The sequence below is a fragment of the Chrysoperla carnea genome, chromosome 4 (assembly GCF_905475395.1).
Source record: "Chrysoperla carnea chromosome 4, inChrCarn1.1, whole genome shotgun sequence".
Lineage (NCBI taxonomy): Eukaryota > Metazoa > Arthropoda > Insecta > Neuroptera > Chrysopidae > Chrysoperla > Chrysoperla carnea.
In genome coordinates, this window is record NC_058340.1 from 44266393 (window position 1) to 44291592 (window position 25200).

The window sequence follows — 25200 nt, forward strand, 5'->3', positions numbered from 1 at the left end:
ACGTTCAGTAAATCTTTTTAAGTCTATATTTTAATCAATTTTAATTAGAACTGTGAGGGAAGAAAACCTATAATTGCCTGTTAACGCCTATTTAAAATTGTCTCCTAACTTCAGCCCCAATGAAAGAGTTTAAAAAAATACTAAAAATCGTTAGGGAGGAAAATTATTAAGTTGGTTTTGCGACCCTCGTTTTCACGGATACCGGCATTTCACATTTAAGATTCTATAAAAGTGAGGGAATAAATCCTATGAATGCCTTTCCAAAATTTTTTTAATTGTTTACTAGCTGCTGCCCTAATTTAAAGAGTCTCGAAAAATAACTTTGCACCACTTTTAAATCTTGATATGCTAAGAAAACTTTAGTATATAATTAATCAAAGAAAATCGTGACTTATCGGTCCCTATCTCTACGAATCCCGATATTTCATACTTAGTATCCCTATAAAAAGGGTTTGCACCACTTAAGAAGCTTGAACATTTTTAAAACTTATTATTTAGGTATAAACTCATAAAAATTTATTGTTTTCAATAATATTTTGATTTTGTCAAGTGATAGTGATGTACAGCGAGTTTCGTATATACATGAGAACATAATAAATTTGTCTGCTAGCTTCCGTTCACTTTAAATTAAAGAGTATTTTATGCCATTAAATCTTAGCAATGAATATGCGACTTCATTAAAACCATTATAAATTTGGTTCGATTTATATTCTATTTAAAAGATGAAGTTGTCTAAAACCGATTCATAAATATAACAGTTTCATCGTTTTCGTTTCGTTTTTGTTGATTCGTCGTTTCGTCTTAATAAGTTTCCTTTCTATTCTGTTCGCTAGCTGTATTCGTTAAAACGTACGTCATTTATACTTACTTTCTCATTCAACATACAACAATATTTCAAATAAAAATAATGGTAATACACATAAAATAACACATGTTTTATTATTCTTCTCTATCTTTTATCATTTTTATTTGTCTCTATTATGTACATTGTCTATCTTTGTTATACAAATAAAATACTAAACGATTTATGTATCGGATAGTTATATAATATATAGCAAAGCATAGCACTTAGATAATTTATTGGTTACTAATAAAAAAAAAATCATCATAAAATTTATTCATCTGCAATATTTTCCAATAAAGTCTCTCTAAATTGGCTTTGGATTGGATTTTAACCCGGCATCATTCGCTTCAACCGTTCGGTAATCTTTAATCGTGTGATGAGGGATTTCCTCGCGCTTTCTGCACATGCATCAAATATTTCGCGCGTTAAATATTCTTTAACTATGCAAATCATAATACATCTACATAATTTTACATAAATTTATTTTTTAATGCATTAATTAAGGTAGTACTATCGGTAATAGACTTTGCATTCAGAATTTAATGAAACTTGGCATAGTTGTCCATTATTATATCATACTTAACCAGTTAAATTTTTAGGAGCCTTCAGGGAACTGAAAATCTGAACGTCCAGTTTTGAGAAATAAAATAAAATCTATGATTTCCCATAAGGATCAATGTTGAAATAGCTTTAAAGTATCTTTTTATTCAGTTTTCTGAAGGCCCCTAAAAATTTAACTGGTTAATTATGATATAATAATGGACAATTATGCCAAGTTTTATTAAATTCTGAATGCAAAGTCTATTACCGATAGTACTATCTTAACTATTTAAGAATAATTGGATTACATGATTATTTAATGATGTTAGAGAGTGAAAATATTAGAGCAGAGAAATAATCTAAATAATTAAATTATTTTAACTACTTTCACTTTATTTTTATGGCAGATCTGTTCGAAATCGAAATTTTTCTGAAAAAAAATAATGGTACACGCTTGCCTGCAACAAAACGTTCATGGAAAAAAATGATTAAAATCAATTTAATCAAAAATAGCCAGAAACACTTTTCAATAGAAAAACTATGAAAGGAATGTTTCAAATCAACAAAATTTCATAAAAAATATCTCATCTGGTTATCAGACGAATGGAGATCGACCTTATACCGTCTCTTGTACTACAACATCGTTTTTATGCAAATAGAAAGAAGTGAAAAATATTCGGGATCTGCAAAACTTTCATATGTATAAGTCCTTACTCCAGGAGAGTAGAGAATGTTGGCAAGTTAGACAAATTTAATTAAAAACTTCGTCTAAAAGAATTATAAATCAGACAGCAGACAGAATGCTGATTTTTCGTACGTCACATTAAGTCAATTTAATATATTTAATTAATACAATTATTATTTACTTTTTTACAACGACAATACTGCTTTGGCGAGGCACTAATCGGTTTTGAGTATGTATATTTTGTTAAATAAATCCTTATTGATAAATATGCATCAAGGCAAGTAAACAACTGTCTGACCATAACCCCTGGTCAGCTGGAATCGAAAACCAATATTTATCTGCGTCGAAACGGTACAGCAAATCTTAAAATTAGAAATAAGAATTAAAAATAGATGCTTTAATCGTTCGTTAAGATATAATACGATCAATTCGTTGTGTGCGTAGTCATGGTAGGGACAATAAAATCGATGCCAGCGCTTCCAGTAAAAAATTTTGGCGATAAAGGAAGCTGTATTGACTAATTTGCAATTCTTTACATGTTAATGTTATAGAAATGCTAAATTAAAATTATTGAAAAACACTTATTAATTAAACTTAATGCATTAAAAATTGTGAAAATAAGAAATCAAATTGCACAAATATTATTTTTCAAATGTAAATTATCATAATTATTTATTTAAATTGGTGAGACAAGAATATTGAATTTTCAATGTAAGTCATAAATCCAATCCATACAATTATATAATGCATCCATACATTTCTATAATTAAAGTAGTGTATCGTTACCATGGAAACGCCTCCAATAAAACCCACGCACGGTGCGAATATTTTTCTATCAATGTAAAGTAAAATCAGCGCTCTTCGATTTTTTGCTCTCTCAAAGTCGGCTAGCAACACTGATTTTGTTTGTTGTCTTATTTTAATTAGAACAATGAAGTTTTTTTTTTTTAATTAAAAAGTTTGTTTAATGATAATGAAATTTGAAACGTGTCAAATTATATCATCATTTCGTATATGAACGTATTAATTTTTTTCAACTGTTTTTGACAAAATAACTTTAATACGATTTGTATAAAATACTTGCAAACAAAGAAATTGGATCACTAAGTAAATTTTTGTCATACTTTTGGAACAAGATCTATAGAAAATACGCAGCGATGCTTACTTAAAGCTTTATTATTTTCTGAAACGTAATAATCAATTGTTTTTTGTAGCAAAAAATTTAATAGCTCCAACCCCAAAATTAGATTTCTATTAACATTAACAAAATTATCCTTTGTGCAAATATTTCGTAGTCACTCGGTATTACATGAAGAGTAAGGGATGAGAAAAGAGAGATAATAATCAATAAAGAATTGTATAAAAAAATATAAAAAACCTAACGGACTTATGTAGAACGGAACTTAACGGAAGTTGAGAAATTCATTAATAATTTTTAATATTAACATTATCGTTAAATAAGTTGTTAACTTGATTTAACGATTAACAAAATAATGATATGCTTATGATTCAATCAAATTATATATAATAATAATAATGGGGTTTAACCTCCGTTTCTCTGACATATACGCCTATATGTCAGAGGCCACCCACATCATTTTTTGTTAATCTTTATTTATTTAATTACAAACATATTTTCAATTACATTTTGATGTGGGTGGAGTCGGTTACTTCGTTCTTATCCAAGCGACGACAATGTGATCAATTCTGCACTCCCATTAATTATAAATTGTTCACACTGCCACTGTCTGGATTCGAACCCGCAACCTAAGTCTAATTGCACAAACAGACAAAGACAAACGCCTTAGACCGCTCGGCCATTTAGGCTCAAATCTAGTCCGTGGCGCAATTGGTAAAGGCATGGTCAAATTGATAAATGTTAAATTATATATGAAAAGGGGGTGAACCCTGCATCAAATCAAGTATGTTTGTTTTTTGATATGCTATTTACAATGTAAAGGCAAAGTTAAATCCATGTTTTCGACCACCGCAACGACCGGATTATGCCGAAAAATAAGACAAAAACCTCGAAAATTTTAACCCTATTTTGTTTTTGCCGATTTTGACTTGGAAGACTGGTTTTTCATTAAAAACCTAAGTATTTATTTTTAAAGAAGGTTAAATTTTCAACAATTTGAGATAAAACTGATTGTTATAGGACCAACAAGTTCAGAGATACAGCTTTTCAAAGTTTGCCTATTTTTTCAAATTACACGATTTTACGCAAAATTTTATATAGTAAACCGTTAGGTTAGGTTAGGTTGAGAAAAAACCAATCCTTCCGGGTCAAAATAGGCAAAAACTGAAATAAGGAAAAAAAATAGGGTCAAAATTTTCGAGGGTTTGTCTTATTTTTCGGCATAACCCAATCGTTGTCGAGGTCGAAAACTTGGATTTAACATTGGCTTTACATTGCAAACAACGTATCAAAAAACATACCTAATTGGATTAATTGAACCTTGTATCAGGTTCAATGTTTAATTTGATTAACCTACTAGCTTTGCTGGCTTACTCGTGTGTTCGTGTAAATAATTATGTATTCATAAAATATACATTTTTGAACAATTATCCTGAAAATTTTAAATTATTTATAGTCATCCGGTTTCTTTGTCTGTAAGTATATTTTTTGTACTCTTTATCTGTTATCTACTTTGTTGCGTCATTCAATTTTTATGTTTTAAATCTCTCAATGACGTCATCTCTCAATTATACATAAGAATTTATAAGGCGAAAAAGAAAATTCATAAGCAGGAAGGTATATAGTACTTCTCTATTTCTATACAGGGTGTTTCAAAAACAGTAAATAACGGAAACATGGTAAATAGATGATAAAGTTGATCCACCGTTAACGATTAGGACTTTGTTAATTATCGTTATTAATTTTAAGAATTTCTCGACTAATATTAGAGAAACCGAAATTTTTATAATAAGCAAAATTGTAAGAAATAAAATTTTTTACTCGAAAAAAATTCAAATTTTGAAATTTTGAATATAAGTTTGTCTGTAAATATTGAACTTTGCGAAAAAATGGTTTGATAGTAGGTACTATTAAATTTTATTTCCTAAAATTTTTCTATTGCTTTTTTCAAGAAATTCTTAAAATTAATAACGATATTTAACGAAATCTTAACTCGTTAACTCAGATCTGTCAGACTGGAAAACACCATAGAACTTTTTGTCTGTGAATTCCAGTCTCTATTCACCGTTTTCTTTTGTTAACTATTAACATCCTATATACGTACGCAATAATAAGAAGAAATAATTCGTTCTTCTTTATCAAAATTCCATGAAAACGGGGAGCGAAAACCTTAAAAACATTGACTCTAGACTCTGATCGAAAGTTTTTTACATTTCATTAAATACAGAGGAGGTTTGACTGGGTTTGATTCCAAAATTACCGAAGTCGCCCTATTAGCTCAGTTGGTTAAGACGTAACCAAATCCGTCCGCTGTATGCTTAGGGTAGCGGATTCGATTCCCGCCGTCGGAACAAAATTAATTTAATTAATAGTTGTGATGGGCTGGTGTAGTGCATGGTATGCATGAAGGAGGTGCACTCAGCCTCTGAAATTGAGGAGCTGATAAATGAAATTATCAGCGGAAAGGTGGTAAAACACATATATGGTATCACAATAGGCTATATAGCCTAAGTGTGTCCTTCGTGGACAGCCAGTATAACCTAACCTAACCTAGCGAACTGAATTTTTAAAAGAATCATCCAAGTACAAAAAAACTAATGTTCCTAAGTTCCTAAGTGGTCTGGTTACCCAAACCACTTTTTACAGAGGTACTTCAACATTTAAAATTCGACCTTCCTATATAATATTGCAAAAAAATTTAGGTCGCGAATGCCTACACAAATATGAAAGAAGGAGTTGCTTAATCCCTCAAATTGTTTTAAGAACTAAGAAAATAATTCGAATAAACATTTATGGCCAAAGACTTTCATTTTGGAGAAGTTATATGACCTGTTTCCTGTATAAAGCATCCGTTTTGTTTTTTGAGTATGTATACTTTTAAAAAAATCGTGGGCTCCATGTTTTTTTTCCCACTTGAAATATATTTGGCAAGAGGACACAGCCTTCAAAAATGGTTTGAAATAAAACCTAATTTTGTATTGACAGTAATAGGGCAGACCGTGAGTACCAGGGATAAAAAGTTTACGTTATGTTTATAACTGAAATATGGTTTAACCAATTATTCACTAATAAGCAATTACTTTTTAACCCCCGCGCTAAAAAAGGGGGTGTTATTACTTTGACCGCTATATGTGAGTGTCTGTCGGTCTGTTTCGTTGGAAAAAAACTAAAAAATTGGCGATGATCTTCAAAATCGGCTCAGTTTGGAAAAAGTTTTTAGGAAAAAAGTAATTTAATGGAGTGTGTTCTTTGATATGTCACTCCCTTGGTTGCTTCCCTTCTGGTAAATAAAGTCTTTATTTTCGTATAGTTGCTATTTCATAGATACCGATGTCTATCAAATAACTATATATTGATCCAAAGTAAAAATTATCTGGGGTACTACACCTTACCCTAATGATTGTATAAATAATGGTATTCATTTAAATGTCAATAATCCTGAACAATCGGAATTTTCCAATCTAGATATTGGCACAGCACAAATATGTGTTTAATTAGCAATAATTAACATTTAATTTGTGTTTATAAATTACATTTAATTGAAATGAATATACACAAAATGGTGGGTTCTACTAACTAAAATACATTATGGAATATTTTAATGGCATCAATGAACGAACGTAGTGTACAAAATATCTTTTTTAAAATACGATTAATCCATAAATAATGTAATATTAATTAATTATTAAAAATATTTGTGAAAGAGATTTTGTTACTTTTTCAATGTATTTTCATGAAATTCAAATAACATTTTTCAAATCATTTAAACATTCTTCATATTTCGTTCAACTGAATGATCTTTTTTGTCGTTTTAAACACGCCATAGACCGTGGGACAAAAAGTGTGCTTTGTAAAATGATTAATACTAGCTTACTTATGTTGAGTCTGCCAAATTTGTTCCTACGATTTTTATCGTAAGTGCTGCGTTCTGAAATGAGTACGATAACGTTATATTTAAGCTATTGGTCTGAGTTTAAACGCAATAGGGAATTTTCCAGACACTATGATCACTTGATAACAATTATTAATTATTAAATAATTTGGATCCATGTTCGTATAAACTTTTTTTAAGTGATGTCAAGAATAAATTGCTCAAGTTATGACACATAATATTTACAAAAAAAAAAAAATTAAATTAATTTTTAGACATACTAGAATTTCGATTTTTCCCTGCTTTTTTCATCCTAAGTTTAGTCCCAAGTTTGTAAAGCTTAAAAATATTAATACCACGAACAAAATTTTGATATAGAGGTTCATAAAATCATCTAATTAGTTCCTTTCCGGTTGACCGTCTGTCTATCTGTCTGTCTGTCAACACGATAACTCAAAAACGCAAAGAGATCAAGCTGAAATTTTTATAGCGAGCTAAGGAAGTAAAAAGTGAGATCTAGTTCGAAAATAAACAACATAAGTCAATTAGGTCTTGTTTCAAATAAGATCAAAAGTTTAAATGTCAACAATATTTCTTATAAAAAAATATACAACTTTTGTTTGAAACATTGAAGTATCACGGTTTACCCGTGAAGGCGCAAATTAGATTAGACCATTACATATTATGTATACAGGGATTGTATATACTTGTAAGAGTGGTTATCTTTCTTTTCTTACATAACGTAAAAAACAAACGATTGCATAATTTAACAATGTCTATTCATAGTATTTCAATAATTAACTCAGTCAAATCCCTTTTGATCTTATGAGATGAATGGAAGCACTTTCATCTTCCCTAACAGTTTGTTTATCTTATTTGATGGTGAGATATCGATTAAGCGAAATTAGGATAAACGGCTCCTCTGTATTTAAAAATAAAAATAGAATACCATCTTTATTATTATAATTTGTATGACATTTTTATTGGTTTTATTGGAACATAACTCCTTTACCATAAAATGTCAAAATTGGGTTGATCTTCGTTTATAAATCATCATTTTATATAAAATATCCGAAAAATATAATATAAATTATTCATAAATTTTCATATAGTTAATAAAATCGATAAAAATATCTTCTGAATGTTATAAAAAAATTTAGTTTCAAAATAATTTTGTTCTGAGTAATAAAAATAACAAGAATATACTTTTTTTTTTAAATTAATGTAAACAATTCATATTTTATTAACTACCGGATCATAAATAATGTTTAGAAAATCAAGATAATGTGTTTTTTATTTAAAGCCAAACTGTTACACGCGTTCTCGCTTGTGTTAATGTTAATCATTGAATAAAGTGAAGTTCGTTTATAATATCATTGATTCAATTCAAGTGCGAATCCAGGGGAGAGGAATTGCGGGAATTGTCTGACACAAAATGTAATGAAGCCAACTTTTTTATTCGATTGCACGATGCAAAAGACTGTTAATATACTTATCAGTCCATATATGTATGTATGTTTGTTTCTTTGTGGTACAAAAAAAACCGTGGCCGATTTTGATGAATCTTACGTTAATCGATTTGTCTTAATCTTGCGAAGGGGTCACTGAAAATATGACAGTAATGAAAATTCAATATGGCAACTACTAGACACCATTTTGTGAAAAAAAAGTGAAATTTACAAAATTAAAATCCCCCGACAAATTTTTCGGGTACAGAACACTAAACTCACACTTGAAACATAGCTAATAATGAACACTCTCCATTAAATTACCATTCAAACGATATAAAAAAATCAAAATCGGTTCAACCGTTTAGAAGCTACGATGATGACACAGACAGACACACACACATTACGGTCAAACATATAACACCCCTTTTTTTGGTTCGGGGATTAAAAAATAAAAGTCGACGAATTATTTTAAGTGGAATTTCATTGAATACCTATTAAATAGACAAAACGATTGACGTAAGAATCATTATCGTTGGAATATAAATCGGCTCACGCGTTTGGTTTCTAGAGCGCTACAAAGGCCCAAACGTAGATACATAGGCTGAAAATGAAAGTCGACGAACTATGATTCCAAAAATCTTCCCAAGAATGAGTTCCGATTTTTGTGAGTCGCTATGTGATTCAGTTTTTATTTATCGCAGTCACGTTTTTTCATTTGTAATGTAATTTTTTTATTTAAAATTTTCTTGTACTGAACGAATTACTTCACAACTTTAATATTCAAATCTAAAATGAGAGTTCAGTACGCTCATAAAAAGGTCGAGTTTTATATCTGTAGTAAATCACTCGGTATTTAAAAGAGGGTGTACAAGTGTCTAGTATATTTGTGAGTAGACAATCCAATTATTGTTATCGCATCACTTATCTATCCAGGGAATATACCAACAACTGTTCTGAATTTTAAATAACACACTTGAATATGTCGTAAATTTGTAACGAAAAATGCAACTACAAAAAATTTCAACTTTTACCAATTGTTCATCTTAACGAATATTATAAAGCTGAAGAATTTGTTTATTTGTTTGAGGAAGGGTATAGCATCACGCGCTAGCAGTTACCCACCCGCTTCTCTGGACGTTTTTGAATCCTACTGAATAAATTTTAATGAAACTTTAACAAACACATAGGCTATAATTTATAAAGGTGGCAGTTTCCCGTCCGCTTCGCCCAACTATTTCGAGTGTTTTCATGGGAAGAATAAGTGAGATAGTTCAGCGAAGCGGGCGGGTTAAGCTAGTATTATGTAAAAGGTGATACGTTTTTTCTAGTGGTCATACATTAAGTATTATTTAAACGATAGACAAAATGAGTCGCTAGATTAATTAAAAGATTAATATTGAGAAATATTGAAAACTTGTTGTTGAAATTGAAATGTTCAATACTCATATCACCAAAACCCCAGCTATCAAAATATTGAAAACTGATTATGCTTGTTAGACTATTAGCTGTCAAGGATAAATGTTATGCTAATCATCGAGAGACAATTATCTAAAGGAAATTATTTGAAGGAAATCCTATTCCATTTTTAACCAGAAGGTTACTCTTGTAAATAAATACTTATCATTCGATAGCATTCGAAAATACTTGTTACTATTTTATTTAATATACGTAGATTTAAGAGCAACATAAATTTCGAAAAACATTATTTTAAATCAAAATAGAAAAATCGAAATTTAAAAAAAAAATTTAATATAAACTTTACATGATATTTTGATGTTACCAAAACATTTCAAAACCTTAAAAACAAAAATCATTTCATATATACTGCCATATTAAGTTATCCAATTTGTACTGATTCCATTTCCAATATTTTAAAATTTTGTGACGGGGGGGGGGTAGATATAAAGCTCGCTATACTCGTATACTGTAAAACAAGCAAAAGGAGCTTTGAGGCCGAACACTGAAGCTTCCGTAAGAGTCAAGAGGAGAAAGTGAGGCCTAACGAGTGGATATGGAAGTGAGAAGTATAAGAGCAATGCTAGAAATCAAGGATCCAGTAAAATTGCTTATAGAATCAGAGGATAACATATGTTTTTAAGTATCACTCATATCGTTCGTTCTTGACATGTTTGACCACCAAGAACAAAGATTTTCACAAGATTTTAAACAACACTTTATAATAATTTATAATTGACAATATGATGCTACGAAAACTCGAACTCCTAACCAACTAATTCCGAGCAATCAAGTTAAGTTTTGCTCCTTAGCCATCGTTAGCCCTCGGACGGTATTTTATTATAAGTATAGATAGCTAGAAAAAAAAACAGTAATTAACAATAAAATTATTTTATTTTGCAGTCGATGTGGATATACCTACCAATTCAAAGCCTTATCAAATATTCGAATACAAAGGATCATTAGAAGTATCATGTAACATAACATCAACACCACCTACTAGTGATTATGAAGTAAAATGGTATAAGGGAACATCAGAAATTCCAATAACAGATCCAGCAGCAAAAACGCGATTTAGTACGTACCACAATGGTGGTCTTCATACACTAAAAATTAGAAAATTAGTAGAAGATGATAGTGGAAATTATACATGTAATGTAATCTACGATAAAAAAGTTGTAGCAAATGCAACAATTATTACCATAGGTATGTATACTTTGTATTTAAACCATAATATTCCCTAAGAATTTCCAGCCTTTTTTTATTTAACTTTAAAAAATGGTATCTCTTTATAATACCATTATTTGTTTTGACAATTTAAATGTTAAAATTCATATCAGCTCCCGTTAAAAACTATATATTTTATTAATATATTAACCAAGGTACACAATCTTAATGTACCATGGGTCACACCCTAATACGACTTGTAGCACATCTAACGATTATACCTGAAGGTGCCATTTTCAACAAGTAATTTCTACAGTTCACATAAAAAAATCTCCTAAAAGGTTTGTGATTGTAACATTGAAAACCTTACATGATAAGCTTCACCTAGCAGAAACTTTCTACCTAGAAGTTCGAACATTTATGTAATTATGTAGCCTAGAAATTGTCTAGCTTTGGTGCTTCCTAACTAGTAAAACTAATTTTTTATTTTTGCTCTGAAAATTTTTATTTTTATTTTACTTGATAAAAAAGTACGTTAACAACCAAATAATTTCGATTGCTTTCCTTCTGTTGAATAGATTTTGTCTTCATATAGTTACTGTTCCATGGATAACAATATCTATCAAAAATCTAAAGTGTAATCCAGGGTACATTTTCATGAAGCTAAAAAACTTCACCCTACGATATTGTTTACAAATAAAGTTAACAATAAGAACGTGGTTGCAAAAGTACTCAAACTCATAAAACATTTGGGAACGTAAAATCTTTATTTTTCATTATAGTCATCTTTTGATCCGACACACTTCTCCTAGTGATATTCAATAGCTCCAATACTCCCTATATGCTGAGAAATTTAATGAATAGGATCGCGATTAACTGGTGAATTATTTTGTTGAAATAACTTTCTTTTTGGTCTAATTTCCCTTTGCTTGATTTGAAAATTAACCAATTAACTGGATGTACAAATTTCGCTACATTGCTCCGAAATATCATCAAAGATTCGAGTAAAAGAAATCATATATCTACTCGCACTTTTTCAGTCTTTCTAACAGCGATCGCTAGTGCCATATAAATTTGTTTATAGAAAATTTCCTCATATAATAAACCACGACGATATTCTAACAACAATCGCCCTCTATCATACTTCTGGAACTATCCTCTAAGCAATCATTATTAATATTTACAATAATTAAGGACTTTTAATCTATATCCAATAAAAAGTACCTGCGTAATCAAAATAATTGCCATTTTATAAGTTTTTTTGGTTATTTTGGTATGGTTAATGCTTTTGGTAAGGCTGGTAAGAAAGAAGCGAGGAAGGAAGAGATTGAGAATGATAAAGAAAATGATGATGAAGAAGTTTGGGAATTTGAAAATTCAATATTTAATATTAATAATGTTACTAATGCTACCAGTAGGTGATTATCAATTTGTATATCTGAATTCATGATAAAATTGTTACGTGTTCGTTTCCCCAAATATATAACCCCCCAAAAAACAGTGCCTTAATTTAAATTGGTTGTTTTTTAATATATTCTGGGCAAATAGACTATTTTCTGACGGCGTATACAGTTCATGAATTATAAAATTTTTTATTGTTATACCTTATTATATATGAAATATATATCAAGGTATACTTATTTAGTCCCAAGTTTGTAAGGCTTAGAAATATTGGTGCTATTAACAAAATTGTGGTATAGGGGCTCATAAAATTACCTAGTTAGTCCATTTCCGTACGTCCGTTGAAACGATAACTCAAAAACGAAAAGAGAGTAAAAATATTTCAATAATCATTTCTGGGGCGATTGCCTCAATTCAAGTCGCATTGGATTGTCGAAATCATCATACCGTCATCTAGAGAAATCCTAACAAATTGGGTAGATTCGATCTTTTATTAAGTAATAAAATCTTGTTTGTTTACAGGAAAAGGACGAGTGAAAATTCCGGCCAATATCAATGTTGTGGAAGGTGAAAAATTACGAATTCATTGCCAAGTAGTTGGTCAGCCAGAAATTATATGGGAAATTGGTAATGCGACTTATCCCAATGGTCCAGACAAACGTGTATCATTACACAAAGATGAGGAAACTGGAATGGAAAATGCTATTTTAGTATTAGAAAATATTCAATTGACAGATCGTGGTACATATAAATGTATAGCTAGAAATAAAGTAACGTTGGAAGTTGAAGATGATTCCGAAAGTTTTGTTAGAATAAAAGGTAAATTATTTAAAAAATATTACATTTTATAGTAAACAGTATAAATCTGAATCTTGCAAGTACGGTGCAAGATCAAGTAAAAACAATATCATCATACAAGCTTGATCTTAAACCTGGAAAAATCACTCTTCATTTCTTGTCTTTTTTATCGGTTAATCGGTGGAAGCATACACGAGTCTAAGTGTAAAATGTTTGGGTCAAGTATCCTAAGGGAGCTTTAGCTATCGGCAGGTAACTAAACATACTGGTTAAAACTTGCTTTTGAGAAGGCGGGACGTTTGTGAACACTGCTTCCAAAAACGGGTTGCACCCAAGAGTACAAAAGTCCTAGTTGTAACTTTAATTTAATAATCATCTCGTAGACATCATCAAAACTTTGATTTAATAGTCATCGAATAATGCCATTAAAGATATTTTTATTATTATTTATTGACTTGCAAAAATCAGTACTTTGATTTTCAGATTCAGATATAATGGATTTCTCGAACATTTAATGTTCGATGCTATATCAATGGCTGCTTCTGAAGCTTCAAACAACCCCCATTGTGAATTTCTCTACGTAAATTCGAACTAACAATATAGTCCTGTAAATGCAACCATTAATAAGACATAGACTTGCGAGAGTCAAGATTATTTACAGATCACAATCTACATTCCCTACATCGATTTGTTTCTGACACATCATTTATCCATACTCCATAATCTTCGATTTTGCACGATGATTTCCCCGTGACATCTGAGTCGACAAAGTTAAACTTTGCCAAAAACCCCTTGCCGGACAGGGCGTCAAAAGTTCATTCAAAGCACTCGATATTTGAAAGGGGCGAATGAACGATCCTTTTTAACCTTGCATCGTCTCAAAATATATCTTAGATCGACAATGTCTGAAGATTGTCTAAACGGTTTAGTCTCACTCAATATATATCGCGATGTAAAGGTCGATGCGCACAGAATTTTGACTAAGTTTTGCTTTGTACCTTGCAGAACTTAACTTACTGAAAAATAGTGACTGAACATCATTTTTTGACATAATAAAATGTTCACTCTGTGAGTTTCTTATTTTTATTGACTTTGATCTTACATGATGAACAAAAGTTTGAAACCACCAACATGCCCCCTCCCCCTGAATGAGTCCTGCGCACGTACTTGATACGTTGTGATCAAAATATGTTTTTATAATACCAAAACTGATCAGGGAATTAAAGTGAATTTAAATTGAATTTTTAAGAAGAGTAATCGGAATTCTCCCCATAAAATAGAGAAAGTAAACTACCAATTGATGCCTTAAGGCGGTTTTCCACTAAACAAACAGTTGAGTTTATGTTGTGTTCGTGTTTTCTAGAACCTGAAAAATAAAACTGAAACAAACGCAAAATACTAATTTAAAAAACCCATATTTGATTATTATTATTATTATCCAACTGTCACAAAACACGACGCCAGTCTTCAAAAAGTTTGCGAAAAATTAAGTTATTATTTGAGTTTGTGTTTTGTTTTTTTAGTGGAAAACCAGCATAAAACACTTATGTTTATTACCAAATGTTTAGCCTACAATGTTGTGAACATCGAAAGCCGGAATTTGATCTCTCATTAATTAGATAACTAAAATAAATAATTTTTAATCAAAATTTTTTTACAGCTTTATTAAAAAGTATAATAAAAACATTTATTGTCATAATTTAGATAAATTAGCAGCGTTATGGCCATTCTTAGGAATATGTGCGGAAGTTATTATCTTGTGTGCGATTATTCTAATCTACGAAAAGAAACGAAATAAGCAAGAATTAGAAGAAAGTGATACAGATCAAAGTCCTGACCAGTAAGTATAACAAATAAAACTAATTCGAATTTAATCTTTGAAGTGGGAATAGTGACAAAATATTCAATAACAAATAACAAAAATCATGGATAAACATTGATGTGAATAAATTTTTAATGTGTAATTAATTTTCGGAAATTTACACACTATATGTTTTATTAATTTATTTATTTTGGGATTCATTCATTGTTCGCAATTATATAATTTCTTAATTATAATAAAGATTTTCATTAAATAATCCATTTTTTAATTTTTTTTAGTTTTCTAGTATGAAGGTAAAAAATATTATTGATTTGACTATTTAAACGGAAAATAATTTGAAATCAGGTTTGTGTATTATTACATAACAAAAACGCCGAGGTTTTTGCTTCTTTACAGTGTCAACGTTGAATGTTTACCTAAAATCAGACTTTCGTATGACACTTTCATAAGAGAGATTTTTACAATTATTTTCCGCCGAATCAATTAGGTTTTCGAATAAATGTTTCCAACCAAAATTGGATGATATTTTATAAAGAAACTTTCTAACTTAAAAATCTCTTATCATTTATGAACATGAGCTAATTTTTAAATGACCTTCAATAGTCTGAACTAATAAGTCTCGCTTTACAAAATAATAAAATTAGTACAATTAAATCAGTAATACATTGGCATATAATTTCCCACCTTTGCCTCTGAGATACCTTGGCATATGATTTCCCACCAACTTATAACACATAAGAAAAATAGCATATCCGATTGTGCGTAAAAATTCAAGAAATATTTATAAATAAATCTCTTACGGTAAGTTAAATTATAAATCTTTTGTAAAATTCTAACCAATAACATTTAAAAACAATAGCCAAAATTCCCGTAGAATTGTAAAAATAAAACAATATAATTATGTTAATATAATTAAGTAGGCAGTTTCAAAATTAGTGTCCCCCGTAATAAAAATCGATCAATAAAGACCTTTTTTTAGTCGTTGTGAATCTACCCTCCGCCCCGAGTCTTTTATTCTTAACCCTTTATTATTATAATGTTTACGTATTTTTACTACTTCTACTTACTCTATTTTGAGCTTCTTCAGTGTTCAAATTGATCAAATTGCTTAAAAACGAGTTATTATAAAAATTACTATACGCTTCTAGTCTCTTTTGAAGTTCAACCAAAAGTATATCTATAATTACTGATATACTGTCACTCAATTTTTCCCGGCCAAATAATGAAGAAGTAATATCTCGACAGATTCATCTTTCTCTTCCGTCATTTTCTTATTGTTTGAATCTTGAAAGTTGGTGTTCATAATTATAAAAATTTTTCTATTCTGTATTAAAGTAAATTATGCGAATTAGACTGTCATACATTTGAATAGCTAATGTTAATATCAACGGACCGTATTTTTTTTGGTTTCTTTCATGTGAACCAAAAGAAAACCACGGAACACGATTATGAAAATAGTTTGTAGTATTTCAAATTTCAATCTTAGATCTTTATCTTCACATACAACAAAATTGACTCTTTCAAAATTTTACAAGCCTCTGATCGAGCTGACCAACGTTTGTCAGATGGATTTTTGACAGAAGTTTTTTTTTATTATTACTTAGGAATATTTGAGCTTGTAGAGTTTCCCATCGTTTAGTTGAAGCTGTAAAATATGTATAAATTTCTTGAAGGAGACGAACCAACAAGCGTCTTGAGCGCATTCAGCAGCACATTCACCCTAGATAGATTTCACCCTAGATGGATAGATCACTAGATTAAGTGAATGTGCGCTGTACGATATATATTCTGCTAGGGGCTATAGTTTATTTTAGTATGTAATCCATTGTAAATATCTAACATATTTGTAATCTGTAGGCACGTGCCTACTTTGCCTGACGGATAATCCGCCTCTGATAATAATACTATATATTGTAAAATAAAAACTTTTATTTTGCTGAAAGATCCCTGCATTTTTTTGTTCGGTATTCGATCCCCTTTCGATTAAATATATTAATGTTTGCTTATTCTATTTATTAAAATTCTATTATTCTTTTTTTCTGTCTTTTCAACTTTCCAAAGTACTGAAAATCTTCTTTTTTTTTCTTAAAATTACACTCCATTTTTTAACTTTTCAAAAATTTAAAATTTCTTTCTATTTTATTTTGATATATTGTGTTATAAGAATTATGTTTTAACATATACAGGAGATTAAAAAGTAATTACCGAATAATAGAAGTTGTTGTAATATGAAAATCAAAAACTCGATTTTTGTAAATTCAACACTCGAGCTAAGATTAAAATATTTATTTTCTTTATTATCTAACTCACCCTTATAAAAGACAGAGAACAAGGATTATGGAAATATCATCCCCTTATTACTGTAAAAGTTCATTACTGTAAAAAAAATTGATAGCAACAAAAATTATGTAAATTAATCAGAAAATGGAATTCCTCGAAATAATACTCCATATTGCAAAAATAAATATTGTACATAAGTATTCACAATTAATGTTTAAGATAGCTTCAATTAGATAAATATCCTTTGTTAAATATTTTGTCTATCTATTCCCCCTTATTTAGGTAAATTAATTAGTTTGGGCGCTAATGACATGAAAAATTTTTGATGAATTCATGGCAGAACGACAATAAATTAAAAAATAGAAATAACGAGCCATGGAAGACTACACAAAGAGATTCAATTCAAACGAGAGAATTGACCAAATTTGTCAGCAAAATGGCAAAACTTCCGCCACAGAATTATTGCAACGCGAGTGTTCCTTTTGCACCAAAGGGCATTACATTTTAAATAAATGCGAACACACACTGACATACGAACGAAATACTACATAAATACGCCATCACGAACCAATATAACTAGGACGTGAAACTCCTATTCCGAGGTATAAGCGCCCGTAGCTGAATTTACGGCGCCTATTTGAACGGGGTCTAGTCATCGGTCGTTGCGTACTTTGTACATGGAGTTGAATCTCCTTGTGGAGTCTCCATATGGTGAGCAGCGAATAATAGTGCATCACTCAATAATCTTTATTATCGCTCATATTTTTATTAGTTAGCTTTTTTAATGTTGGTTTTAGAATTTAAACTAAATATTATTCTGAAATAATTTTTTTACAGGAAACATACACCCGATCATGGAAAAGATTCAGATGTGAGACACAGAAAGTGAGATCTCTCTTCAATGTTTAATATATTAAGTCGCTTGTTGATTGATTAAAAAAACACGTATATAAATAATAATATAACATATTATATAAATAAATATGTATATTTACATATATATATATAACTACATATATGTATATATAAATATAATTTTTAAACTTTAGTAATAAATAAAAATTTAATAAACAAAAAACAAATACAACAAAGTTATAATAAAAAAAACCAAAAAATTGATAAAACTATTTATTTATATTAAAAAAGGAAGAGTTACACGTTGTACAGAACTATATAATTATTAAATACTTGTTGTGCGATCCAATCACTTAAAAAAAAAACATAGTGTGTAGTAAGAGGACACAGGTCATCAAACTGCCATTCGAGGGCCACCGGGGTCCATGATTGTTCCGACCCAAATTTTTAAACGGGTGGATTATATATTGACGATGCCTTCACTTAATAAAATATATATATATTATATATACCGCCAAATGTTGTAATGCACTTGTTATATTCAATAAACAATATTCAGAATTCAAATAGTTTTTTTCTTATTAAAAAATAAATAAGTCGTTCTGTGTTATCAAACATTTATACGGTTCTCATTTTTATGTACGAAAGTATTTTATTTGTTGAAAATTGTTAATTAGATTTAAACTAAAAGTGTTCAATTTATCGATTTTAATTTTCTAATTTCACTGTCGAACGTGTGTTAAGTGTAAAACACCAAATATATTTTTTTTTTATAACTGATATTACGTGCGATTTTAAATTGACAGTGAAATGATATGACGATGATAAAATGAATGCTCTTCGGGAGATAAAAAATCATTTCTATATCTTTTTCACGATGAATAAATGTTCTTTTGTTTCAAATTTTTGACCGCCGAATATGGGTTATATTTTAAATTGTCCCATATAAATATATAATATATATTATATATATACACTTTTTCATACAAAAAAAATACTAAAATAAAAAAAGAATATACCTCTTTCAAAAAAAATTTATGCATATTTAAATATAATTAAGAATAGTTTAAGAAAAAATGAAAAATTGCTATTTAAAAAAAAAATTATATATTTAAGAATGTATATAATAAAATATTTAGATAATTTTAGAAGACGACAGTGTGCGTTTGGGTAATAATTATTATGAATAAATAATACAAAGGAGGTCGTGTAAATGTTTGTTCGTTTCGAAAATATTCAGCACAGAACTGTTCAATAACCAAATTTTTCATTTGTTCCGTTTTTCACTTGATAAATAATTGATAATATTAGATGAGCTGTTTATGTAAGTAATAAATAAAATTAATTTTAAAGCTTTCAATTTATATAATAGCCAAAATTGAAAATCAAAATGATCGTTTCATATTTTCTTTTCTAATGATGACTTATTAATTAAATTGAAAGATATTAAAATAAATGATTAATTTTTATTAGTAAAATTTGTAATGTGCATTCAACATAAAGGCAAATGTATATAAACAAAATATTATAAATTATTGTAATAAAATTTAAGAATAATTATTATATTTACAAACAATCCTGTTTATATAATTATTGTATTGTTACAAAAGAATTAAATAATATTGTGTTTTACACTAAAAAAATATGGGCTGTTTATGTTTGTTTGTTTTTTTCTCTTTTGTTTGTGAAAAGTAAAATTAGTTTTTAAATAAAAGTATTAAAATATTTAAAAAAAAAAAGAAGTTATTATATTGATTAATTAAACTAAAAATAAATTTAAAAAAAAAAAAGAAATGCTTTCCAAAGAACAATTATTATTAATAAATATGAATTACTATAGATTTTAAATTAAGGAATTTAAAAAAGTGTATGCACTCTTTAACAAAGAAAATTTTTAATGAAAATTATTATGTTGCACAAATGATTTACAAAAAAAAATTTGTCTTTATTCTCTTTTGATTTTTAGTGTACACTGTTTTTATCTAAATAAAATGAAGAATCGTATTTTTAGGTCTTAGTTGAGTTTTTATTATTTATTTTCAATTTATTTTTCTTTTTCTAGCTAAAGCCACAGATGTCTGTACTAAACCTGGATTAGATTAAAAGAAAAAATGATGTTTTTTTTAAATTCAAAATTCGAAAAGAGTGATCATCAATTTTCTAACATGAAACATAGCATGCACATTCTTTTAAATCGGAAGAAAGTCAAGAGTAATTAATTTGATTAGCGGCTATTTAAAGGGGAAAAACATTTGGGCCAACAAAGTTTTGGGAATGTGCCTCCATTGTCTAGAAACATTTAAAACGAGTTAAGCACAGTAAAAGTGATGTTTTCAAATTAATAAAGGCTAGATTAAATCAAATTGTGGAATCAAATACAGAGTAATTTTAAATCTGTATTGTTTAAATAACATTTAAAAATTAGAATTTGGGTATTTGAAGACAGTTGTTCAATTTTATGAGTGAGTGCAGTCACGATAAGAGCTCTCTTTATTGGTTGATTTTGTAACGAAGAAGAAAATACGAAAAAGTAATCGAATTGCAGTTTATATAAATGGAAAAATAAAGTAAATAAGAGAAACTTTTTGAAAGCTGTGGATCTTTGAGTGAAATTTAATAAAAGGAAACAATGAAGAGATCAAGATAGAGAAGTTTTTTGAAAATCGTTATTTCTAAAGCTTTATTCAGCTGAATGTTTTAAATTTGTTAAAAAGGAAATCGGAAGATCTTCGATTTTTCTGGTATGTAATAAAGTGTCAATGAAAAAGAAAATTTCGTTTTAAACTATTTTCTTCAAGGTTTAGTATAGGCATTTGTGATCCAAAACGAACATTTTTTTTGTTATTACATTCCGTTTAAAATTGCATTTTCAATTTTTATTTTCCATGTGTTATAATTTCAGAGAAGAAAGGGATGAACCCATTGTATCTCTCTTTTGCTTCGAATGCTGATTTTATCTTCACACATTGTCAAGGATCTATTAGCGTGACACCTATATTACGGACATATATATTTTTCATTGTTTTAGCTAAGACCTATTGAAAACAAATCAGGCCTAATAATTAGGTCATATCCAGCTAAAGTGGACCAAATAAATGACGACGAAAACAGTGTGAACTAGACTCAATGAATTTTGTAGAACTTAAATAAATAAAAATGTAAAACAATTCTGTGAATTGAAATCGGTACATCTCTTTAATTTTGTAAAAATTTGTAATACATCTGTGCAAACCAAAAACGTTCTAGAAAAAATTATAAAAAAAAAAGGATAAATTAAATTTTTGAAGCTTAATTTTCAATGTGGTCGTATTTTCGAGAAAAAAAAAACGTAAAACATGTTATATAAAGTAGTTGTTGATTAGCTAGCTACTAGCTTAGCGACTGCACAGCTCGTAGAAAAGAGCAGCAGCTTCAAAAAAAAAAATGCAATAAAAAAATGATTTAAAAGAACATTTTTAGTGGAGTATACTACTGTAAAATTTATTGATTTTTATTAAAGTAGATAAAAATGGATATGGATATATGGATAACAGTCTATTCAAAAAGTTCAAATTGTTATATACATAAATATTGTTTGTTTGAATGAAAGTGTAATTCTTTTTGTGTACGTGCTTTTCAAATCCGATAAAAGAGCTTTAAAAGTCCAATTCTATATTGTAAAAAAATAAAACAATTTTTGCTTTGTTCCATTTTTTTTCCACTAATACACGATATTTATACCAGTTAATAAGGGTCAGACGTACAAAAACTTACGTTCCAGCTTAATTTTGGATTTCAAACTTTTTTATTTTAGTCATTCTAAACAAATCTTGAACGAAAGAGTAGTTTTTATATGTATACTTCTTGCGGTCAATAAAAATGCGACACTTATATACATCAGATATATTTGGTGGCACTAGGCATATTAAAAAATGTGTATTTTTCAACCATCATATATATCTGATATATAAGAAAGTGTCACTTTTTGTTGTCCGCAAGTATACAATAAGATGTGAAAATTAACATAATATCAAAGAATCGCATCGATGTTTAAGTAAGAAACCCTCAGACAAAATACATAGACATTAGTCTCGAAAATAAAGCGTCTGGGTTTCCATTCTTAACTTAATTGCAAATTTTTCGTTATTGTCAGCCACATAGGCATATTTTAATTCTTTACAATTTTTAAATCAAATGAGATCAAGAAAAACTTCTTTGGTAATTAAAAAAATACTGAAAGTGGTAGAGCTTTATTATCAAAGAAATTTGTGTTAATTTCAGATGAAGGTCACATTTATCGCGTTTTTTTTAATATACTCCGTTTCAACAACTCTGAAGCAAACTCACTGTTTAAGGAAGTTTTAGAATGGCCAATCAGATAATCTTAAATTAAAACAGAGATAAATGGATGAAAAGAGTGAGTTTCAATTTCGAATGTTTCGTTATCTTAGGTTGAATAAATTTTTTTTTAAACAAAATTATAACTTTACTAGTTTGAACTCATGTCTCATTATTCATTCAATCCCGTAAAAATGATGTCAAGCATTCAAGCTAATTGTGAAATGTTAACAATTCAATACCCTGAATAAATGTCAGCCAAGATTTTACATCATTCGACGCTTATGTGAACGCGCACTTTGTACATATGAACGGCGCACACTTACTGACAAATTTTATGAATTTTTTGCTCATCACTATCAAAATAAATGTCGTTCTTTAATCGTCGATCCTTTGTATATAGTTTCATCCGTGATGAGCAAAGAAAATGTTCTGAAATGTGAATTATTCTAAAGAAAACAATCAAAACTATCTTATTCCCATAGAAAATTGTAGTTTTAAAAATTACAATTTTCAGAAACAAGTTATAGAAAAAAAACTGCTTTTAACTGCCAATTTAAATTTGTTTTCACAAGGTATATGTTTTACATATATATATATATATATACACGTAAAATTTCGATTCAATGCAAACGAGGCACTAAATTATTAAGCTGGAATGCCAGTTAGCTTTATTAAATAAATTTCGAAAAATCACGTAAAATCTACTATCGACATTTGACGATTTATCTTAAAGGTCAGGGTAACAGTAGCCGAAAAAATGGTACCGATTCAAAATTTGCACGGAAACATGCACTTTTATAATAAATATCGTTTTCTATACTGCTGCTGTTATCCTTTAAAGCAAATTTTTATTTTAACCTAAATTTTTTAAATTAAACGCGTGTATCTTTCTATCTTAAAAAGATATATTTTTGCGAAGTACAACTATTCTAAGGGTAAATATAAGAAATAGCATGATGAATACATAGATATTCTCTAAAAAGGCCTATAATGATGGGTACAAATAAATTGTCAGGAAAAGTTTTGAAATAAAAGGAATCCAATTGCTTTAATATTAACTTCGAAAACGACCTCGACAAACGGCGATGAAAAAAGCATTGAGAACTTTGTTTACAAATTTAAGAAAGTTGAAGCTATAAGACATGATAAAAGACACCCTCGTTTAAATTAAAGCCCTTGCTCGGTCGATAACAATCTTGAACTGATTATCATAAAAAAACGTGGCTAAAATCGGTTTATTCGATTATTGATCAAAAAAAGAATAGTTTAAAAAAAACCGAAAGATATTGTGTGCCATATTATTTTACACATCAAAATAAACGTGATGATTTATGAAATTGAAGTATGTAGTCTCGTAATTTTTCAATAATATCGTGTATTAGGTTATTATAAAAATCAAATTTGATTGTAATTTTTGACTAAATAAGTTTGTTTTCAATCACAATGTGCCACACAAATATACTTTAAGTCGCTATATTTGGTTAATTAATGTTTATATAGGTCATATGTATAAAATTACTTAGGTCATAACGAATATTTAAAATGAAAAATTAGTACTCAACTTATAATCAGATTTGGTATTTTCATTTATTGCGTTTGTTTTTATTTTATTCGCTTTGTTTTTTGTTTTTTTTTCTATTAATTTTGTTCCCCGTGGTCTTATGTGTTTTATATTTTATAATCAAATCATATATTTTTTTATAAAATATTTGACTCTAATATAAATCTTAAAATACATTCTGTTCACACACGTTATCATATCAGAGTCAAATTATTTGTTTAGATTTTAGTGTACCATGCTTTTAAAAACAGTATTAAATATTATAAAATATATTAAATAATATTTTTAATTTGCTTTCATAAAATTTACTAAAAGCAGATATTTTAACTTTGTAAATTGAACTAGCAAAGTTGTACCAACAAAAAGAAAAATTTCTATCATATTCAACTCTTCAAAGTGTCAGAAATTAACAGTAAAGTGAATTTGACTTTGAAGTAAAGTGTCATTTTTTAAGATTAAATAATCAGTTGGCATCCGTTATCGCTGGCGTTAACTTGACCGGATGTCTAAACTTATTTGACTTCGAAGTAATGTACCTTGTCATTTTTTAAGGTCAAATAATCAGTTGACATCCGTTTCGCTTTACTTTACTGGATGTCAAAATACAGAATGAAATCGATATTGATCTATGCTACAGTGAAAAGTTCAGTGATGAAAGCTTTAAATTCAAACAAGTTTTTATGTACGTATATGTGACGTATAAAAATATCTATTTACGAATTCCACGATGTCTTCTTTTTGATGCTTATATCACGGTCATTTACTGAGAATGATAAAAAACAGGTAAGTTTTATTATTATTTACAAAAAAATTAGTACGTGGAAGGTTAGATCGTGCCACGGTTGTATTAAAACGTTAAGTAAAAATTTAAATATAAATAATTCATGAGTTTTCGAAAATGTCATCTTTATTCAAAGTTTATTTTCATAATATGCACAGAAAAGTTTATTAAAATTGTGTCATTATTAGAGTCAATCACTATCATCTCGTCGTTACGGAAAAAAGAAAGATT

At 28.7% G+C, this 25200-nt stretch overlaps 1 protein-coding gene across 1 annotated transcript in view; it reads left to right on the forward strand.

The window, feature by feature from the left end:
* LOC123297445 (basigin) overlaps nt 1–18418 on the forward strand; it is a 55820-nt gene extending 37402 nt beyond the window's left edge. The window contains exons 2-5 of the mRNA XM_044879108.1: nt 10888–11190; nt 13075–13371; nt 15055–15190; nt 18290–18418. Of these exons, the coding sequence (XP_044735043.1) occupies nt 10888–11190; nt 13075–13371; nt 15055–15190; nt 18290–18341 (788 nt within the window). The 3' untranslated portion in view covers nt 18342–18418. The remainder of the gene's footprint in view (nt 1–10887; nt 11191–13074; nt 13372–15054; nt 15191–18289) is intronic.
* The last annotated feature ends 6782 nt before the right edge of the window (nt 18419–25200 follow it).